We start from the raw sequence: 19505 nt of genomic DNA on the forward strand, positions 1-19505 counted from the left end.
GTGAGTGTGTGAGTGTGTGTGTGTGTGAGAGAGAGAGAGAGAGAGAGGCTGAGATACCCCATGAATACCAGGACTGCCGCTGCAGACGTAAAGCTCAACGCTCCACCCTGCATGTCAGCATCACCACAGCAGAATTTCAACCCGTGAACAACACTCGTTACACATCTGAAGCCTGTCTTTGAATGCTATAAATGTCAAGACGGGTTTATTTCTGTCTCTATTTGCTCAAGTGCAGCACAGAACAGTATTGGTTGTGATTCATCTTTCGGTTTTCTGCTCTCATCGCACCCTCTTTCTCACCTCTGGTCCCCTTATTGGCTCTTTCTCCCCAAGTCTCTCTCTACCTAAATATAGACTGTCGGCCTCTCTTTCCACAGCCTTGGTTTCAGTCTCTGTCTCCTCTCTCATCCTCTTCCTGTGTCTGTCAAACCCAAGTTTGCTTGATTGGCGTGGCTATAATTAAATACACTGCTGTCAAAGCAGCTTGGTTTACAGTGCAACTAAAATCATTCAAAATTTAAGAAAAAAAGGCAGAAAAAGGTTGTGTACATTACTGTACTAAATACATGTACAATATATTCATTCACTAGCTATGCCGCCTATCCACTTAGGGTTGCAGGGGGGGGGCTGAAGCCAATCCCAGCTGACATCAGGCGAGGCGACATTGGATACACACTGGACAGGTCACCAGTCTATCACAAGGCTCACATATAGAGACAAACAACCATTCACACTCACACCTACGGGCAATTTAGAGTAGCCAATTAACCCAACCTGCATGTCTCTGGATTGTGGGAGGAAGCCAGAGTACACAGGGAAAACCAATCGAGGAGAACATGCAAACTATTTATCACGTGAAAAAGCCAAAAAAGAAAATCACCAGTTTCTATTTCTCACATGGGAGGATTTGCTGCTTTCCTCTGTTTTATATCATTATAAATTTAACATCTTTGGGATTTCAACTGTTGGTTGAAAAAAAACAAACAATTTGATAAATCTCGATGTCTATTGTTGAATGTTTCCTAACAGACAATAATTTATTAACTGTTTTCAGTGGTGGAAAGTAACTAATGGCATTTACCATAGCTACTTTACAGAACTACAGGTGAGGTACTGCTATATTCAGGTGTTTCCGTTTTATGTTACATCATGCTGCTAGTCCACCATGTGATGAGCTTATAAAATACAAAGGATTGTTAAAGACTAAAGCAGTGATTCCGCAGCTTTTTGGCCCGTGCCCCCTCACAAACATCCAGGGTGTAGCTGGGGTCAGTTGTTGTCGGTTCCACTCATGAGTGCGTTTCCTTTGAGTTTATTTTGCTGCTATTACTAATTTACTTTTACATAAGTATAATTTTGAATGTAGGGCTTTCACTTGTAATAGAGTTTTTATTTTTTATTTTTGCTTAAGTGAAGGATCTGAGAACTTCCTCTACCCATGAATCGGATTAATCAATAATGAAAACATAATTAGTTGCAGCCATTCTATATATTATAAGATAATGAGACTGCTTTGAAGTCAGAGGCTGTGTTGAGTTCTTAGTGTCTGGGTTTTATTTTGGTAAAGTGCTCGGTTCTTCTGTCTTTATAAGAGACGTGGGATTCAGTGTTGTCTGACTGACAGTGCTGTGAATTTGTTTTCTATGTGTTGCCAGGTTTGTGTCCTCATTCTCAGTGGCCAGGTTGTGATCAGTCGCTTTTTCAGTTCCATTAGCTTTGAGTTTATTTGTTTGTTTTTGCAGCAGATGTCCAAAGATTGATGTACTGTTCTTGTTTCTTTGCTGTAATTCGGTTTGGTCCAGATGGCCAGTACTGTGGTTCTGTCTCTCACTGTAGTCTCCTCCTCTCCCCTGTGCCTCAGTCTCTCCCCCATCAGCCACCAGATGTCAATCAAAAATTGACCTTTATTTGATTAATGCCTCATTTCAGGATCCTCATCACGTCCCCGCTTCGCTCCCACCCGGTCACTAAAGGTGAATTCTTTTCAAAAGACCTTAGCCATTGCATCTACATTTCAAATCAGCAACTGTACGGCTGTGCAGAGATGTGATTGGCCTACATCGCAAACGATGTCAAGCCCGCTAGATCAAAAGACCTTTAAAGCCTTGTTTATGAAGAGCTACCTGACATTCTCAATTTTACCCGCAGTGGCTCTGTCCCATCAGCTGCAGTGGATAACGACTGATCAAACAATAGCTGTGGGGCCAATGCAATGTCATTCTCTGTCCATATCCCCATGTGTGTTAGCATGTATGCTTGATACGCTCAATTAGCGTGAAATTCATGTTAAAAGTGACACCCTGGTTTGATGTCTCAACTTAACAAGGACACTTAGATGAGATCAGTGTGCGCAGTAAATAAGATTAGCACTCAGAAACACAGGCAGTTCATAATCCTAGTGTGAGCTGGTTATGAAAGCTATAAAACAATGCAGATGTCTGTGTGAGGATGGAGACATTATTCAGCAATGGCCAAGTGAAGTGCAGGCGTGCATGCACTAACATGTAATAGTTTGGGGCCACTTGGTGTCTCTGCGATTGCTGAGCAAAATAATGTGGCCCACGACCTCCCAGCAGCTTCCTATCCTCCATTAGGCCTACCAGAAGCCTGAAGCGATAACAAGATTAGCATAAGCACTTTTAGTAAGTCACTGTGAATAGGATCCTTAAAGAGGCTTAAACTGTCCCCCCTTCACCAGCAGCTGATACATAGTGGGGAGCTGACTGGCACATCTGCTTGGCTGCTCCACTGTTCTCTTAGTGATCTCTAATCAATGAGAGATCCATCACTGGTGACGCTCAGCGCACAGACAGAAAGCAAATCACTTCTATAAGTGATAGCAGCTATCAGGCAAATGGGCAGAAAATGGTTCCTAATGGTGCCTGGTGTGTCTGGTGTAAACTGCAACCAGCCTCTTTGTCGTCCATCACCCCGAAGCATATGTAACTGAGAGAGGGGAGGCGGCAGGAGAGGAGAGGAAGAGGAGGGAGCATCTGTTCATTCAGCGTGGGAACCCCTCAGGGGGGCAGCACGATAATCTGGGTTCGCGTCAAACCAAATCTGGTGCCTGTGTTGCGGGATGATGCTGTGTCACTTAGTAAGTCTGCGTGTCAAACAGTGGAAGTCACTCAGTCAGCACCCCTGGTGTGTGACCTTCACTCAACCGACTCCTCCGCTTCCTAATGGGATCTCAAAAATGCTCACTCAGTTTCTGTCTCGGCTTTGTCAAAATCCTGTTGGTAATTGAAGCATAGTTGACTCAAAGGCTGAGGTCATAAAAAATGAATGTGTCCAACCCTTCGCCAAAACCCCTTAAACCGGCAAAGTCAGGCGCTGGGAAACACTGCTCCAGAGAGGAGTGAAGTAGTTTTTTCAGTGTGACCAATTAACTTCACAACAGAACACTTGGCAGCATTAGTTATCTGCTTTAGTCATGAGTTTGACTAGACAGTAACAGTTGGTGCTGAGTAAACAAGGAAGTCTTTAGTTTAGATTTGACCATTTCAATTATCTTCCCCTCTTGCCCAGACTGTTGTTTTCCCAGAAACAGTGATCACATTCACTATTAATGAGCCATGATGTTCATCCTGGACCCATTTACTCCTCTCAATAATGCATACTCTTTGGAATTGCCTGTGCATATTTTACACTGTGCCACCCCCCCACCCACCCCCAGCCCCCCCCCAAAACCCCCCGTGCGGTGCTCCCCCCCTAACGATATCAGTGGTGTTTTGGTTGCATTCGCTATCTGGCCCCGGGCTCTCTCTACATGTACACCCAGGGATAATGCTTGCCAGGGAAACAATGTCTCATGTCGTGTGTGAGTCTGACTAAGACTGCTTGCTGTGCGGAGATAATGAAACACAGAGTATGGAGAGCAAAAGGTGCTAACACACTTGTTGAAGGACCTCAGTCGTCTTCGATAAAGCATTCCTATTACTCGCCTCTAAGCGTGATTCTAATAGGCTCTTCAGTCTGTTTAAATAGGCCCAACGATCTCTTTAAATAAGAAAATTGACCACAAATTGGACACATCAATGCCCCAATTTGATTTTCCCCACATCATGATTGTCATTAAAAGCCAGCAATTGTGGTATCGGAGACCATGTTGGTTTAAGTGCTCCGTAAAGGGACTTGTCCTGTCAGAACCAACTGAAACTCACACAAAGGAATGAAAAACCCATTAGCAGTGACAGCAGAAAATGAATTTAATCAGCAGAACATTGACGCTACCATTGAGGAGAGCGGAGGAAAGGTTCATCGAAATGCTTCTGGCGATCACTCTGACCCTGGTGGCGTCTGAGCAGCATATCAAATCAGCCCAGACTGAGGAGAGGTTGGCCAGTCAGTGTGTAGAAGCCAGGTCAGGCTCCGAAAGACTGGCAGGTCTGGTGCTCAAGTGGGACAGTGGGTTGTTGGGTGGTTGGTGGTGGGGGGTGGAGGGCGCATGGTGAAACTCTTGCAGTTGGGAGGAGTGAGTCAGCATGATGCAAGACAGTAAACCAGAGAGGAGGGAGGGAGGCGGGGGGTCAGACAATGGTGAGGGAAGGAGGAAACACATCATGTGGGTTTGGAAAACGGGTCAGGCTCGTGCAGTGTTGTGAAGGGGAGCGTGCGGTTCTGATCTGGCCGCAGGGCTCACTCCGCTCTGCTCGTTGCCGGACCCCCAGCAGAAGTCTCACCCACACTCCCACCTCCCCCTCCCGCCTCCCCACCCCCCCCTACCCACCCCCACCCCCTGCGACTCCCTTGTAAGGTCACTCAATACCGAAGAGCCAGAGGCTGCCTGGCTGCCTTACAAAGGATGCTCTTTTCTGTGTCTCCTGCACTCCTCGTTCTGTTTCACTCGACATTCTCTCTTACTCTCAGCTCCCTGCGCCCTCTTCCTCTCGTCTCGCTTTCTCTCTTCTCTGAGCTGTCTCGCTTTCTTCTCTGCACCTCTCGCTCCCTCTTTATTTCTTCATCCTCACCCCTGCCTCTCTGCCTCCCACCCTCCTCAGCGTATTTGTTTCACAAAACCTTCCATCTACTCCCTCTCTGCTTCGCCTCCTCTCCTCCCCTCATTCTCTGTCTCTCTCTCTCCAGAAATGCATCTATTATTAACATACACCTCTGGCTCTCGACAAAGACTAAACCAAGGTTCAGACCCAGCTCCTCAGCATTTTAATCACCCATAATGAGCAGGAAATAATGAATAAAAGTGCTTGAATCTAGCCTGTTTGGGTGACAGCAATTAATTTATGAATACTGTATGTGCAGCTCATCTTAACAGGTTTTCCCTGCATAATGTTGTATTTCTACCCAATATGCTGTATCCCCTGAGGTAGTATGCTGTGAGAAGCATGTATATAAAAATCAATCTGGCAGCATCTGACCACCAAAACACAGAGTCAAACACTGAATCAGGCCTCTTTTTCCAGCAGATAATGCATATCATGTGAGTCCTGCTATTAGGGAGACATTACTGTAACTGTAGAATTAGCCGTGCATGGGTTCCCACTGCGGAGATTGGGTTTAAGCTCTCCTGCTGCATGTTTCTGCAGTGGCTGCCGTCCGAGGGCAAAGGCACGGTGCTATCAGGCGAGCGTGGAGATGCACAGGCGAGAAGCGTCCCCGGTGACTAGCATGGCCTCTTTTCATCATCTGCTTCCAAACACCAGGACTAAGGGCAGGGATCTGTCAGAGGTCCGCCGCTCGCTCAGAAAGGGGAGTTATGTTGCTGCAAGACTACTGAAACCCAAAATTCATTACCACTTTGACTGGTGGAGCATGTTGAACTAAGGGATGCAGCAATTGTTTTGCTCTATAACAACTTCACAGAGAGGGCCTCCACTGCTACTGATGCTTCAGACAGTGGGAACAGTCGGGGGAATTCACCAGACAGACTGAAAATAAGATAAATCTGTATGTCCCTTTTATCACTGGTTTATTTATACTGGTAAACATCAAACAGAAACAACAGCAAAATCAAGAGCTGGCATCCACCCATAGATGTGATTATCGTTTCTCTTACATAGACAAGTTAATTTACAATGGTTGTCACCAGTGTGACATGATAACGTCAGTAAGTAAAAAATATGGAAATGAACCATTCCTCTGGATCTCATCCACACGTAATATCAGATTACTTCCCGCACCTGTCACGCTGTTGGTGTTGATTCAATTGTCGCTCAAATCAGTCATGACAGGAATCCTATCAGAGTCGAGTCTTTATGTAATTATGTGATAAAAATGTATCGATTCAAACCAGAGGGCAGTATAGGCTGAGTCGACTTGTGCCACAAATATGCTGCATTGTGCTGTGTCTGGGAGTGTGAGGTGCTGAAAAGATGGAGCGCTGTCTGTCTACTACATTCTGTTCCAACCCCTCTGGGATGTAAAGCACATTCGTAATCTCTCCAAACCACCGCCAAGGTAATTAAGACATGTCACCATCTGTCTGTAGAGCTGGAGACAAGAATCATGTTCAAAGTCTACAGAGATTGTATCACTTTAAGTAACAGGCAATGAGACTGCGAGTATAATAACCCTACCCACTGCATGTGTCTTTCTTTGTTATAATACAGTATGTCCAGGTTACTGCATTCAACACCACATGAACACTTATGGTTGTGTTGAGATATACAGTATCTCACACAACTAAACATTTTTGTACATGAAGTTGTTTTATACATTGTTGTGCCTTTCATCAAAGTTTGATCAAACGTTGTTATAAAGAAGACTTTGATAGGTTATAAGGTAGAAAACAAATGTGAAACGTTTCCTACAACCCTGTATGCCTGCCTTGCCCTCAAATATATGAGAGAAGCTCACAGGTCCCTCAGTAGAGAGCACAGAAGTTCAAAACAAGGCATAAAATCCATGTCTGTTCCACAACAGGCCACGAATCCAATCCAAGAAAACAGGAGAATGCAGGTCATAAATTCCGAATCATAAAGTGCTCTCCAGAAGCCACTCGGACCTGGAGAGCTTGTCTCTGGCCCGGTGAATGTTTGTTGTGCTCTCGAGCTGGGGCAGCTCTCCGCTCATCGACAGGCTGCGTTTGGAGCGCAGACTGGCCCCAGTTTTGGGGTAAGCCACATAGCAGCGCTCTGTATATGAGTCTACGTTAAGGGAGTGCCTGCGGTTCACCCTCACTCCCCCTGCAGGCACAGTCATGTAATGTCGGGGGGCCTGGTGGGGTCGTGGACCCCTGGGAACAGCAGTCCATTTGGTGGGCTGGCCGGGAACAGCCAGAGTGACGGCGGTGGCCATTTTAACCTCCGATGAGTTATTGCGGTTCATGTTATCGAGCTCGACATCTGTCTGAGCTTCAGCTCGGCGAGACTCTGAGGGTTTTGGTGGAGCACTGGAACGTTTGGGCCTCGGAGCACCTGGTGAGGCCGGGTGCCAGCTGTGGCTGGCAGCAGAGGTAGAGACAGTGCAGTCAGGGACAGAGGGTTTGGTGGTGGCTACAACAACTGGTGGTCGCTGCTTGGCTGGCTCCGGGGGCGGCAGGGAAACTCTGAGGCTGTCCTTGTCATTCTTTTCTGGACGTAGACCCTGTTTGGAGACGGACTTGGGAATCCCACAGCCCTGTAGCTGCCCATCACTGCTCAGTGACCGAATATCCCCCATCTCCAGAGCCTAACATGACCGGAAACAAGCATAAGAAGAGAGAAAGGGATTAAACACTTCTGTTTCAATATCAACAAAGATAATGTACAGGAAAAGAACAAACAGAAGGAATCATTTCAAACTGACCTTATCTGCATCTCCTTGGTTACACACCCGGTAGCGCACAATGAGGAAGATAATAAAAGCAAGAACTGAGGCCACGATAATGCCTCCAATGATAACCACAATGGTGCCGCCAAGAAACTGGGACTGCATGAAATGGCATCTCAGGTATTGCGGCTCTGTGGTAAAGTGAATACAGCCTATCACCCTGGTGGCGGTCAGCGAGGTCACCTGGTCATCGTAGATGGCCAGAACACACAGGTCATAGTGCGTACCAGCCGCCAGGTTGTTCACCAGGATGTTCTTACTGGTTGGGGGTATCATTCTGTAGAAAGAAAAAAAAAGCTTTGTGAGTTGTGACATAGATGAGAGAGGGTTAAATGAAAGGAGACAGAAGCAAATCAGATTATCCAGCTTATTGTTTTGTGGGGATAAAAAGACATGACAATGGTTTATCTCTCAGGGGGCTATTTAAGATCTGACAAGGCATAATCTTTTGTGATATTTGATTTATTCTCAAAGCATTATTGCTGATAAAAGGTTGCTTTCAGTGGCTGGGGATGCAGGATGCCTCTGTTTGTTCACAACATCAGGATTACAGACTCAACTCCCTCATGTCTTCTGAATTTGGTAGCCGCTGCCGACCATCATATCTGCTGTTGACTTCGAAGTTCATTTGGAAAAAAAGGGGTCTGCGCGATGATCCTATCACATCACAGTGATTAGCACTAAATATGGAGTGAAGAGGGTAGAGATGAAAGAGTGCTGTGTAATGTCGGTTTCTCAAATCACAGGCATGTGTGAAGCCTCTGATTCTTTTGTAAGACACTGGCTTGACTACTCTTTCATCTTCCTATCAGTCTGCAGCTTACTGCTGACATTCTGTTTTGATTTTGTTGATTAAGCATTATCAAGGTTTTGCACGTAGTAAGTGGTGGGGGGGGGTTATGAGTCGCAGAATGAGAAGTCAGATACAGTGCATTAGTCTGTCTTCCTGATAGGATTAATAGACACCACAAATAATCATGTCGACAGCCAGGTCCAGTTCTTAATGACTAAATATCCAAAGGGATTTAAGCATTCAAAGAAAACTATGAAGGTAAAACAAGGGTCAGGGGATTGGAATATGACTCCAATCATCTTATGTTTATTTGCATACTGTGCATTCAGGTACAAATATAAAGTTTGTTTACTGGATTAAATTGCATTACTTGCCCAGTATCCACTTCAAGTAATACCTGCTTACCTATATACCAGTGAATCATCATACGTCCCATTATATTGGATCTGAAACATGCGGATTCCAGGAATACTCCTCTGGAAGTTAAACTTGACCAGGGCCGAGGTGGACGTGGCCTCAGCGATTACTACTTTCTTATCCGGGCTCGTCTTGGCGTTCCCCAGGGGCACCCCTCCCGTCTCTGCCCCTGTCTTGGTCACTGTGGCGATATCTGATGATCCTGGGTCAGGCTCCTGCTCTGAAACTGAGTTGTTGGTGATATGAGGGAGCTTAGCGATGACCAGATCCACTGTCTGCTGGGCCTCGCCAGCCGGGTTGGAGGCCACACAGGTGAAAGAGCCTGGAGCACAAACCAATTCGATTAGCGTTCTCCCTGATATTTGCTATGTTCATGCACAAGCATTGAATAAAATAAAGAATAAAAATATATCTCATTATAGTTAATCATATGAAAGGGAATATTTTGGAAAAATTGCTGAGAGTTAGCCTGAAATTGACTGCCAGGTTGTCTGTGTTAATTTGCTCTAAAATGCTAATGGACCTGCTAATACACTAGCTGCATGCTAGGACACACCAACCCTGTCTGAGGTAGTGTCTCTGTGTGTGTATTCTTGTGTTCACCTTAGCCTGTGACTGAACTCAGAACTCACCAGAAACTCCAGTTCTTTCTGTTATCTCCCTCCAGTTTCTCACCTTTTTCTCTTTAATCTCGATGTGTTTATGAATCATATTCATACAGCCTGGGGTGAGCACAAATTTGAACTCAAAAAGAAATATTTTCAACTTGCACAGACATATCTTCGCATCAATTTACACTACCCTGAGAGAAGTCTAAATGTGTCTTTCCATTGACTTTGTATGCATTTGCTACGCTTCCAAATTTGTTATCTTATCTTAGCATAAAGATCAGAAAGAGAGGGAATCAGCTAGCCTGACTTTGTCCAGAAGTAACAAACTCTGCCTACCAGCATCTAATTAATCTCTAATCAACATGTTAATGACCATGCAGTTCAAATTTGTTTAATTCATACAAAAAAACTGAGGTGCTGGAGCCATCTACATATTCTAACTGCAGACATGAAAATGAAATCGACCTCATCTTGAAAAGAAAGCAAGAAAGTATTTTTCCTGAAATGTATTTTTTTCATGGTGGATTTTCTGTCAAGGATAACCATGAACTATGATTTAACCACTAAATCACAAAGCGATGTCATCAAGGTGAAAAAGTCACTTTTCATTTCCTTGTGATTTTAATCAGCGTGTGAGCCATCATTCTTGCTCACTCTAAACTTTATCACCTGGTGCAGACAAATACTTCACTTCTATAGGCTTCTGCATACACAAGCAAACAACTAATTTTGTTCAGTCAACAACACAAGCACAGCCACCAGGGGTGTAAACAGACCGGAGTCCTTGACAGTGCTGATGAGGATGTCCAACGTGCCGTCTGTGTGGACTGTGGCCCTGGAGGAGTTGGACATAAGGCGTCCGTCAGGGGCGATCCAGTGGATAATGGGGTCGGGGTCGCCCTTGGCCTTACAACGCAGAGTCACACTCTGACCCTCCAAAGCTCGCAGCTCCTGAGGCAGAGGGAGGCAACACAGTTAGCGGGAGGATTTCAACATATGTTAAACACACACACACACACACACACACACACACACACCACACACACACACACACACACACACACACACACACACTGATTAGATAATGCACTACATCCTAGACTGAAAAAGAGCTTGGACCAACCGTAATCCTTTGTGCTTTACCCAGACTTTCTACATAACTGACATATTATAATTAATGCCTTTATTGATGATGTGTTCTTGGAGTTAGCATGATTATGAAGGCAGGATTATCAATATGACAGTACATTGCAATATGTATGAGTCCAAGTCCAAGATAATTTTATTTGCAATTATGCATACTCATTCTGCTGAATGTAAATGAGATGATATAGCTGTAGTTATTTGGCAAGGATTTGATCAGATAATTTTGTTTGGATGCATGACTCAAGAGCTAAATCACTGTACGCTTTCCCTGTGTATTAGAGCTTCTCCACGGATCCATCATAAACCTGCAAATAGCTATATTAAAATGATGAAAATCCTGCTAAAGAACTTCTCTAAAAAACTCTCCACAGGTCACAGTTTGATTACATTTTCTGAGTAAGTCCTAGATATTTTACAATACTCAGTTAGCTGTGTGGTCCAGATGAGTCCCACAAGTCTTGTAAGACTCCGCTGGCTTGTAAAGCTAATATTTAGTGTGACAGTAAAAGAAAGCACAAAGTGCCACCTTGGATTAACTGAGGCGGAATCCAATGTCTGGCTCTGGGAGTGTAACAGTAGCGAGTGTTATGTCTTAACAGTGTACAGTTCAATTGAGGGGTTATACCTGAGAGTGCCTTGTGATGACAGGAGGCTCACAAAGAAACTCTTCCTCTGAAACAGTCCAGAAATAGCGTCCAGCTAGGTGTTGTGGTGAAGCACAGGTCTCCAGATCGTCCTCCCTCCGTAACCTCCGCAGCCAGAGCAGCTCACAGTTACACCTCAGAGGGTTCCCTCCGAAGCTCAATGCGAACGACGAAGGTCCCATTATCCCAGAGGTGGCTAGGACTCCTGCTCTTTGGAAAATAGGGTCAGGAGGAAGCTTCTGTAGCTTGTTGGAGGTCACATCCAGCCTTTTGAGCTTCTGCAGCCCAGAGAAGGTGCCCTCTGGGATGTAGCTGAGCATGTTGTGGTCCAAATTGAGAGTGTGGAGATTGGACATCCTCTGAATGGCCACCCATGGGGCGCTTTCCAAGTTGTTGTAGGATAAGTCCAGCTCTTCCAGCGCTGTGAGGTCGTTGAAGGCCCCAATGTGGATGTGGGTGAGCTGGTTGTTGTTGAGGATGAGGTGGTGCAGCTTGGACATGCCACTGAAGGTATCATTGGTGATGCGGGTTAGCCGGTTGCTGTCGAGGTGCAGAGCCCGTAGGTTCTCTAGGTCTTTGAAGGCATGAGGCGCAATTGTACCGATAGTGTTCCGAGAGAGGGTCAGGTCTACCAGCTTTGTCATGTTAGCAAAGTCTTTGCGTTTGATGCTGGTTACAAAGTTATCCCCAAGACGCATCTCCACCGTGTGCCTGTCGATGTTTGGGGGCACAAACAGCAGCCCCTTTTTGTCACACAAAGTCGCCAGGTTGGGGTTGAGCATCTGACAGACACAGCGTTTGGGGCAGATTTGAACTTTGTGGGCCTTCACAGCCACACCGAGAACTATCAGATAAACCAGGAGAGACTCCATTTGGCTTTTCAGTCAGGTTAAAACACCTAAAAACGATCAAAGGAAAGAGAGAGAGAGAAAGAGAGGGGGGAAACTATTTATAAAACAGTTGAAGAAAGCATGGCATCTGTGATTGTAATTTGTATCATCTTTATCATCTCTAATTTCTGTAGCTGGGTAATCACATATGCTCTGAAAAAATCCCTCTTTAAAGAGGGAACTGAGGGATTCTGCTCCAGAAAGTTGAAGCTTTTCTACTAGATTTGAAACACTGCTACTACTGCCAGCAAACAGCGAAGATTTACAGAGTCCAAATTCCGAGCAGGAAGCTAAGCGACTCAATGCCCAAACAAACAATAAATGCTGTGCAATTAGACATGAAACTAATTAGTCACCTGCAGACTTGAGAATGAAACATCCTCAGTAATCTTGTATGATTTTTGTGGCAGCTCTCCTTTTTAGCCCCTGCTCCCCTGCCCATACTTTTTTTTTTGATATGATAATGCCAGTCCTTTTATGTTTGTGTACAGAGTGATGAAAGTCTAGACTGGCAGTCGAGGGCCTCATCAGAATTAGACTGATATCTCCCAGGATCATATCGCCAATAGGAAGGGATGATTGGGCCCAGTGCCTCAGTGAGGATGCGCTATGCCTTGCTATTGATTTTCTCTCTGCTCTCTCTGCTTCTACTCTTACTTATGACACAACTGAGATGGGGGATAAGGAGGGATCCATTTGATGAATCCTGAGACCTTGTCAGGGATATAACATGTCATAAAACTAAGAAAGTGAAGATCAGATCACAGCTATGCAGGTACACCGCACAATGTCCCAGGGCGAGAGTGACATTAGCTGTGATTATATTTAGCACTGAAATTTAGTGTCATTTTGGTTTGAACATGCAATATTCAGCCCTCTGGGTGTCCCATTACAGCATATAGAAAGGAATACCAATCCAATCAAACACGGAGAGCAAGAGATCCAATCCCACAACTGTAGTAAAAATCCAAAGGCTAACCTTTAAATACAAGAGAATGGCTGATTTATGATTATAGCTTTCTGTGGTTTGCTGGTAATGCCTCCATTGTCGATGTTGGGTCTTGGAGAGTGTGCATAAAAATCCTCCCTCAGCAAAGAGCCTGCCAGCTGAGTACCTTCATGCTTCAAAAGCTTCTGTTGCACTGGAGCTGTGACACACAACTCACGGTGTAATAACCTTGACAGTCGGAGTATGAGGAAAATATCACAGACTAAAGAAAACATCAGACTGGACGGGACTGACATGCTGCCATGTGGGGGCATGTTTCTAACATGAGAAGGGGAGTGAAGGGAGCCTCGTGGCATCCGCTGACAACAGTTGCATTTTGACAGGTGGGTAAAACATATAATAAGCCCGACAAGAAGGCAAGAAAGAGGTCGTTTAAAATACTGGAGGAATGGGAGCAATGGGAGGAAAGATATTATTGCAGGGAGCATGCTGGGTGTGACATTTTCATGCATACTGCTGATCATGCAGCAATGAATCAATGTCCTTTTCAGCCCATTTTTACAAGGTACAACTTTACCAAGTTGCAGAAGAGGCTCATTTAGCGGAATATAGTTATAATCTGAGTTGCAGTGGTGCAGAGATATGAGCTGGTGAGAAATGAACTGTGGCATCATTATTAAATGTTGCCATGGCTTTCGTTTAAGATGGCAGATGACATCAGTGTCAAGCAGTGCTGCAAAGCTATGTGTGATGGTTTTCAAGTACCTATGTGGAAAGTTTCATATCTACTTCTATGTGTGTGTGTGTGTGTGTGTGTGTGTGTGTATGTGTGTGTGTGTGTGTGTGTGTGTGTGTGTGTGTGTGTGTGTGTGTGTGTGTGTGTGTGTGTGTGTGCGTATCAGAGGATAGTCTACAAAAGCTGAGGTGTAAGCAAGTGGGTTCATGTTGGTGTGCCAACCACCTTCTGCTCTGACTCTGAGTGGCACGGCCTCTGGATGTGCAATGAGGCAGAGAGGACCTGCTACTTCCAGACTCGAATGGCGCTGAAGACGTGATATTGATTCACTCTGTGGAGATGGGGCTTTTTTCACTGCTGAAAACTCAGTCAAACGTGAAGAGAATGGTTGCAATGGTAATCCCTACAAAATTTGTTCTGTGAGGACAAAAGGACAGCCCCTCGCTGCTGAGACGGGGCAGGAAATATCTCTTGCTGACTTCCTAATTTGCATTTAATTATGGGTGTTCCACAGAGATTTGCATAACAGGTTGCACTCATCAGGTACATGAACAAATAAGTAGATAATCAATCAATGCATTCATCAATCACGTACTTCATCTTTAAATGTCACACCCCCAGAAAATCATTATCCTCCAGGTTGGGTTGTTCATTATGGTGAGACGACTTGGGAGGGCCACAAATAAACAAGAAAACAGATAATCTACTCATGCATTAACTGTAATCTCCCCCTTAGTCAATCAAATGTTGGTTTACTACCTCTGAGCAGGTCTTTTTGCCCTCAGAGAACAGAACAGACTGACAGCACACGCCCACACACACACACCAGTGGGTGGATTTGTGCATAATAGAGGTAGCTCACTACACAACAACCCCCAGCTATGGAGACAGACATTCATGCACAGCAGCAGCATTATACTGTAGGAGAGGATATCTATGGTCTCCCTGGGGCAGCATTTGCCAAGAAAAGCTTTATGCAGCATACTGCATGCCAATCGGCCGGTGAGGTCATGGGGAATATGTTTTCAGATGGTCTAACTTATGCTGGAGCTCGTGTGAGAAAGCTTCTACAATCCACGTCTGGCCAGGGAATGAGGGAGAGCAGCCCTGCGAGAGGAAGTTAATGAGATGAAGTCTGCTCGGTATGTCTCCGCGCAGGTCGACATGATGGCACATGGCAGCATCTCGGCAGCGTCTCACCTGGGTTACTCAGGGAAAGGCAGCCAGGCATGTGCTACTGCCAAAAATAAGCTCTGTTGTGTCAAGGAGGTAAACTGACGCTGCAACATGATGGTAAAACGGTATCGACAAAGCAGTGAAATAGGTCCTGCTTTATGAGACCAAATGGAGCTGCAGCATCTACTGAAGTGGATCATATTTTCACTGAGGTGGTAGAAATTCTATTTCACCAGGTAAATGCTCGTGTAGCCTGAGTCCAAACATCCTGACCAAATATTGATGCTGTTATGGACCGTCTAACTAACACATCTGTGTTTGTGAATGTGGGCATGTGCTGTGACACCCTTTCCCTACAGAGTCTGCCAATGTTAGAATGCGATAGCTCTTGGGTGACAGCCTTGATGCCATGGCAACACAGAAAACGTCAGTTTTTGGTGAGATGTAATCAGTGGCTCATTTTCAAATCACCTAATAATATTTAGAACAAAGAGTCTTCTCTACAGGAAAGGGCCTCAGCAAGCGAGTTGTGGTTGAAGGCCACAGCAGACTCATTGTACCATTTATGACACAGTAGTGGTGGGAAGAAAGGAGACTGTACACTCAGCTAATTTTGTGTTGGATCCAGTGTTTGGAGTGACTGAATCATTACCCTTTTTCCAGAGTGGTGCGTAATAAAAACCTAAGTGACTTGATGGAGAACTCTGATGTAGTTGAAATTATTTTTCAGACAAGCTTGTGTGTGCATGTGTGTGTGTGTGTGTGTGTGTGTGTGTGTGTGTGTGTGTGTGTATGTGTGTGTGCATGTGTGCCAGGGGAATAGCATACTAAGCAGACACCACTGCATCAATAGAAGTGCTGTTCATCAGCATTTACAACTCCCCCTTGTAATTCCAAGTGTTTTCCTTCGCACAGTATCACAAGAAATTCAGAGCTATGCTGGATATCTCATGACTGGAGCGCTAGCCCAACAAACAAACAAAAAATAAAAACAGGAAACTCTCTTCATTCTTAGAGGCTGCTGTTCTTTTCCTGAAGCAGGAGAGAAATTTAAATGCTGATCACTGACTATGGCTCTTAATTCTTGAACCGTGGTGACGAGTCCTGATGTGAGGAGCTTATGACCTGGGATTTTCTTCTGGAAAGATGAATGCAGAATCCTTGAACATCACCTCTGAATATCAATACAGCCTCTTCAAACGAATATTCTCCACAGTATGGGCCCGCAGGTCTGTAGATTTTCAAATCTGCCAATTGCCAAGTTCAATTTCAGGTACAGGAAGTGTAAGAAAAAGCAAAATCCCTGCCTCTCTTTGTGATAATACTATGCCTCTATTACAAGGGCCTTTTTCATGTTACTGTCTGAATGAGGGGAAGCAAGGACAGCCAAAATGAAATTCATGATCAGGGTACCTATTGGCTCACTTTCCCGCTTTCAAAGACTCTCATGTTTTCTACCTCGCACAGCAAGAAAATAGCTAAATAATGTATAATCTTCTCTTCCCTCACTGTGTTGTGTCATCAAAAAGCAGCTCTCTAACAGTAGGTGCTCACATTCACACATGTGGACCAGGTGTGTGTGTGTGTGTGTGTGTATGTGTGTGTGTGTGTGTGTGTGTGTGTGTGTGTGTGTGTGTGTGTGTGTGTGTGTGTGTGTGTGTGTGTGTAAGTTTGCAAATGTTAAATAATCTCAGTGTTTCAAATCTTGACGTAAACACTTCTTCATCTTATTTTGTGGTGAATAGAAATTTGGGTCAGTGAATGTGGAGCTCGTCTGAAGAACTGCCTCGGTGCTGAGGAGCCACATATCACTCCTCTGCTATCAGTGAAAGGTAGCAGCATATAAGCTACATCACTGAGGGCATAACATAGCAGTAAGAGCATAGAAGCAGCAAAATGAGGCGTGAGCCTGATTTCACTGGTGTAGCAGTTACAATGGTGCCTCAGGCACTCATGCATAATAAGATATGTGATAACTAACACTCCACATAAGACAAGACCATTATAAGTCATCCTTTATACAAATCACTAGGACCACATATTCACCTGTCTTCATCAGTCACCTGGCAACATGTCCCTCTGCCCACACACTTATAACATTATCACTTGTGTTACTTAGGCTCATTTAGACTTTATCACAGCTTGATGACTGATGTATAATTTGCATATCAGCCAATGTTAACCACAGCTTAGACCATCAGACAGCCTATCACTGGATCCTCTGTGCTGATCAAAATACACAATAAAACACAGACACATCTCACATTTGAAATCAATCTCATCCTGCACGTATTTCCGAGAGCGGACTGAATAATGGGCACATTAGGCACGATGCTCAGTTTCACCTGTAGGAGAAAAAGCAGCACAGAATGCAGCCAAGTGGATACTAAAAATAAAATTGCAATCTGACGGGGTTCCTTGGCAAATGAGGAGATTTTTGTTGACCTTGCGGTATACAGGTCCTGGGCTGGTGGGTTACAGCCACAACCCCTGTCACAAGGGAAAATCTGAACCGTTTCAGATGGGTCCTGGGAGAACTACTTCAAGTCAATATTGCGCCTCTTGAAAGACAGTTCCCCAAAAGAGTTCAGAGGCTGCGATTCACACCAATAGCAACCCATGAAATATTGAACTTACCTTGCAAATGAAACATCAAGCCAGGTCAAAGGAGGGTGGGATAGAGCTTATTTCCTCCCAGGAGGGCTGAGAGCATACTGAGAGTGGCTTGCCTAAAATGGGACCGACGGTGTCTCTTGGAGATAATTCAGGTGTCCCGAAACACGCGTCTTGGCTCCTATAACATGTGACGGCCTGCGAAACCAGCGATGCCCTTCAAGAAATCCATGACCAGCAGATAAAGGACGATTCCTCTGCGATCCCCTCAAATCGGAGAAATGTAACTTAGATTTCCCCTTTCGTGAAAAACACTGGAAAACGCAACCTGGAGGGTCCCGGTGTGGCTCTGAGGCTGCAGCTGTGCGGGATCGCCTCTGCTGCGCATCCGCCTGTATGCACCTCCACAAGAGAAAACGCCTTTGTAGCGACAGGCTGCTTTAATATCTACAGCGCTGTGAGTGACTGGTGCTGCGCTGAATCCAGCCAGATGTTTGTATCGCTTTCACGGGGTTTTGCTGGCGACGCAGGGCTCAGTGCGAGTTAATCCAGATTGACTGAAAGGTTGCTGCCATAATATATCCCCCCCTTCTGCCCCCGGACGACTGTCAACCACCGACCCGGCTCCGTTTCTGACCAGAGGTGCTGTGCTCGGAATGGTAATCTGTGCGCTCCGAGCTGCACAGAGACCATTTGTGTGCATAGACAGATGCAATGCCTCCCAGCCTATCTCACAGGCAGGCATCATAATTTATTCATGTAGATTGAACTCCACTGCACGAAAATGCAGCAGGCCTATAATATTCTCTAAAAATTAAATGCCATTAGAAAAGAGCATAGAAATGTTTGTCAGGTTTAGACATGAGATGAAAATCCACCCATTCCTTCAAATCAAACCTTTGCTGTACTGTACATCTGGTCTGAGTGAAGCCAAATATAACAGCCTATAGCTGAATATTCCTGCACGTATTACATAGATTATTGGCAAAAAAGTGTTGAGTTGGCTGAAACTGAAAGCCCTGACTCCCTGTGGGTCTGTTTGGCACTCGACCCATCACTATCTGATGCAATGATCCTATGGCCTTTTGTGCAAGTTGGCAAAGTAGTCTATATGTGCACAAGCCCATTACAGAGCAGTGGCGCAGTAGTCTTCTTGGACTGGCACACTCAGTGTTTTTTTTTATTCCCAAGAATAATGACCTATACTGCTCCTGTATCCTCCTGGCACTTTGAAAGTAGGTGTTCCTTGTCATCCAGAGAATTACCCTGAGGATTTCTGCTCCAGATCAATAGTTCCATCCAGTTACAACACATCCACTTGAGATCAATAGGAATGGCCTAAATGCTTTAACCATTCACAGTTATCCTGAACAAGAAGTCTGTTTATACTGCGTGTGTGTGCTGTGTGCACTGATACATGTATGATGAAGTCTTTGTTGTTTCACTCTCTTTGTGAGGCCACCCAGTATTCAATAGATTTTCAGCAATTCATTTTAGGAGTGATTTTCAGACTAAACACGCTGGCAACCTGCACAAAGCCCTAGTAGAGGAGCTGATATTACCAGCCACAATGACAACATAAGTATTTTGCTGGTGGGAAGTGTTAATGTCAAGACCAACATGTGACCTACTGTGAGTGTCTCATCTGAATCATCATGAGCTGACAGTTAGTGATATGAAATGACACTGACATGTCTTGGTTTTCACTGTGCTCCTTTACTTGGCTCCCTCTCCCTGACGCATGCCATCCAGGAACTCCTCGT

At 45.0% G+C, this 19505-nt stretch overlaps 1 protein-coding gene across 2 annotated transcripts; it reads right to left on the minus strand.

Moving 5' to 3' along the window:
* Window positions 1-6688: 6688 nt before the first annotated feature.
* LOC111240421 (leucine-rich repeat and fibronectin type-III domain-containing protein 5-like) lies at window positions 6689-12250 on the minus strand. Of its 2 annotated transcripts, XM_022770431.1 has the most exons (6): window positions 11360-12250; window positions 10365-10539; window positions 8966-9299; window positions 7744-8044; window positions 7356-7626; window positions 6689-7316 (listed from the first exon to the last, which is right to left on the minus strand). In XM_022770431.1, exons 1-6 carry the CDS (start codon window positions 12248-12250, stop codon window positions 6931-6933), a joined length of 2358 nt encoding a protein of 785 aa, XP_022626152.1. In that variant the 3' UTR covers window positions 6689-6930. The 2 variants fall into 2 exon arrangements, with proteins under 2 accessions (XP_022626152.1, XP_022626151.1); XM_022770430.1 differs by having other exon boundaries at window positions 6689-7626.
* Between the last annotated feature and the right edge of the window lie 7255 nt (window positions 12251-19505).

The sequence above is a fragment of the Seriola dumerili genome, unplaced genomic scaffold (assembly GCF_002260705.1).
Source record: "Seriola dumerili isolate Sdu_G_001 unplaced genomic scaffold, Sdu_1.0 BDQW01000025.1, whole genome shotgun sequence".
Lineage (NCBI taxonomy): Eukaryota > Metazoa > Chordata > Actinopteri > Carangiformes > Carangidae > Seriola > Seriola dumerili.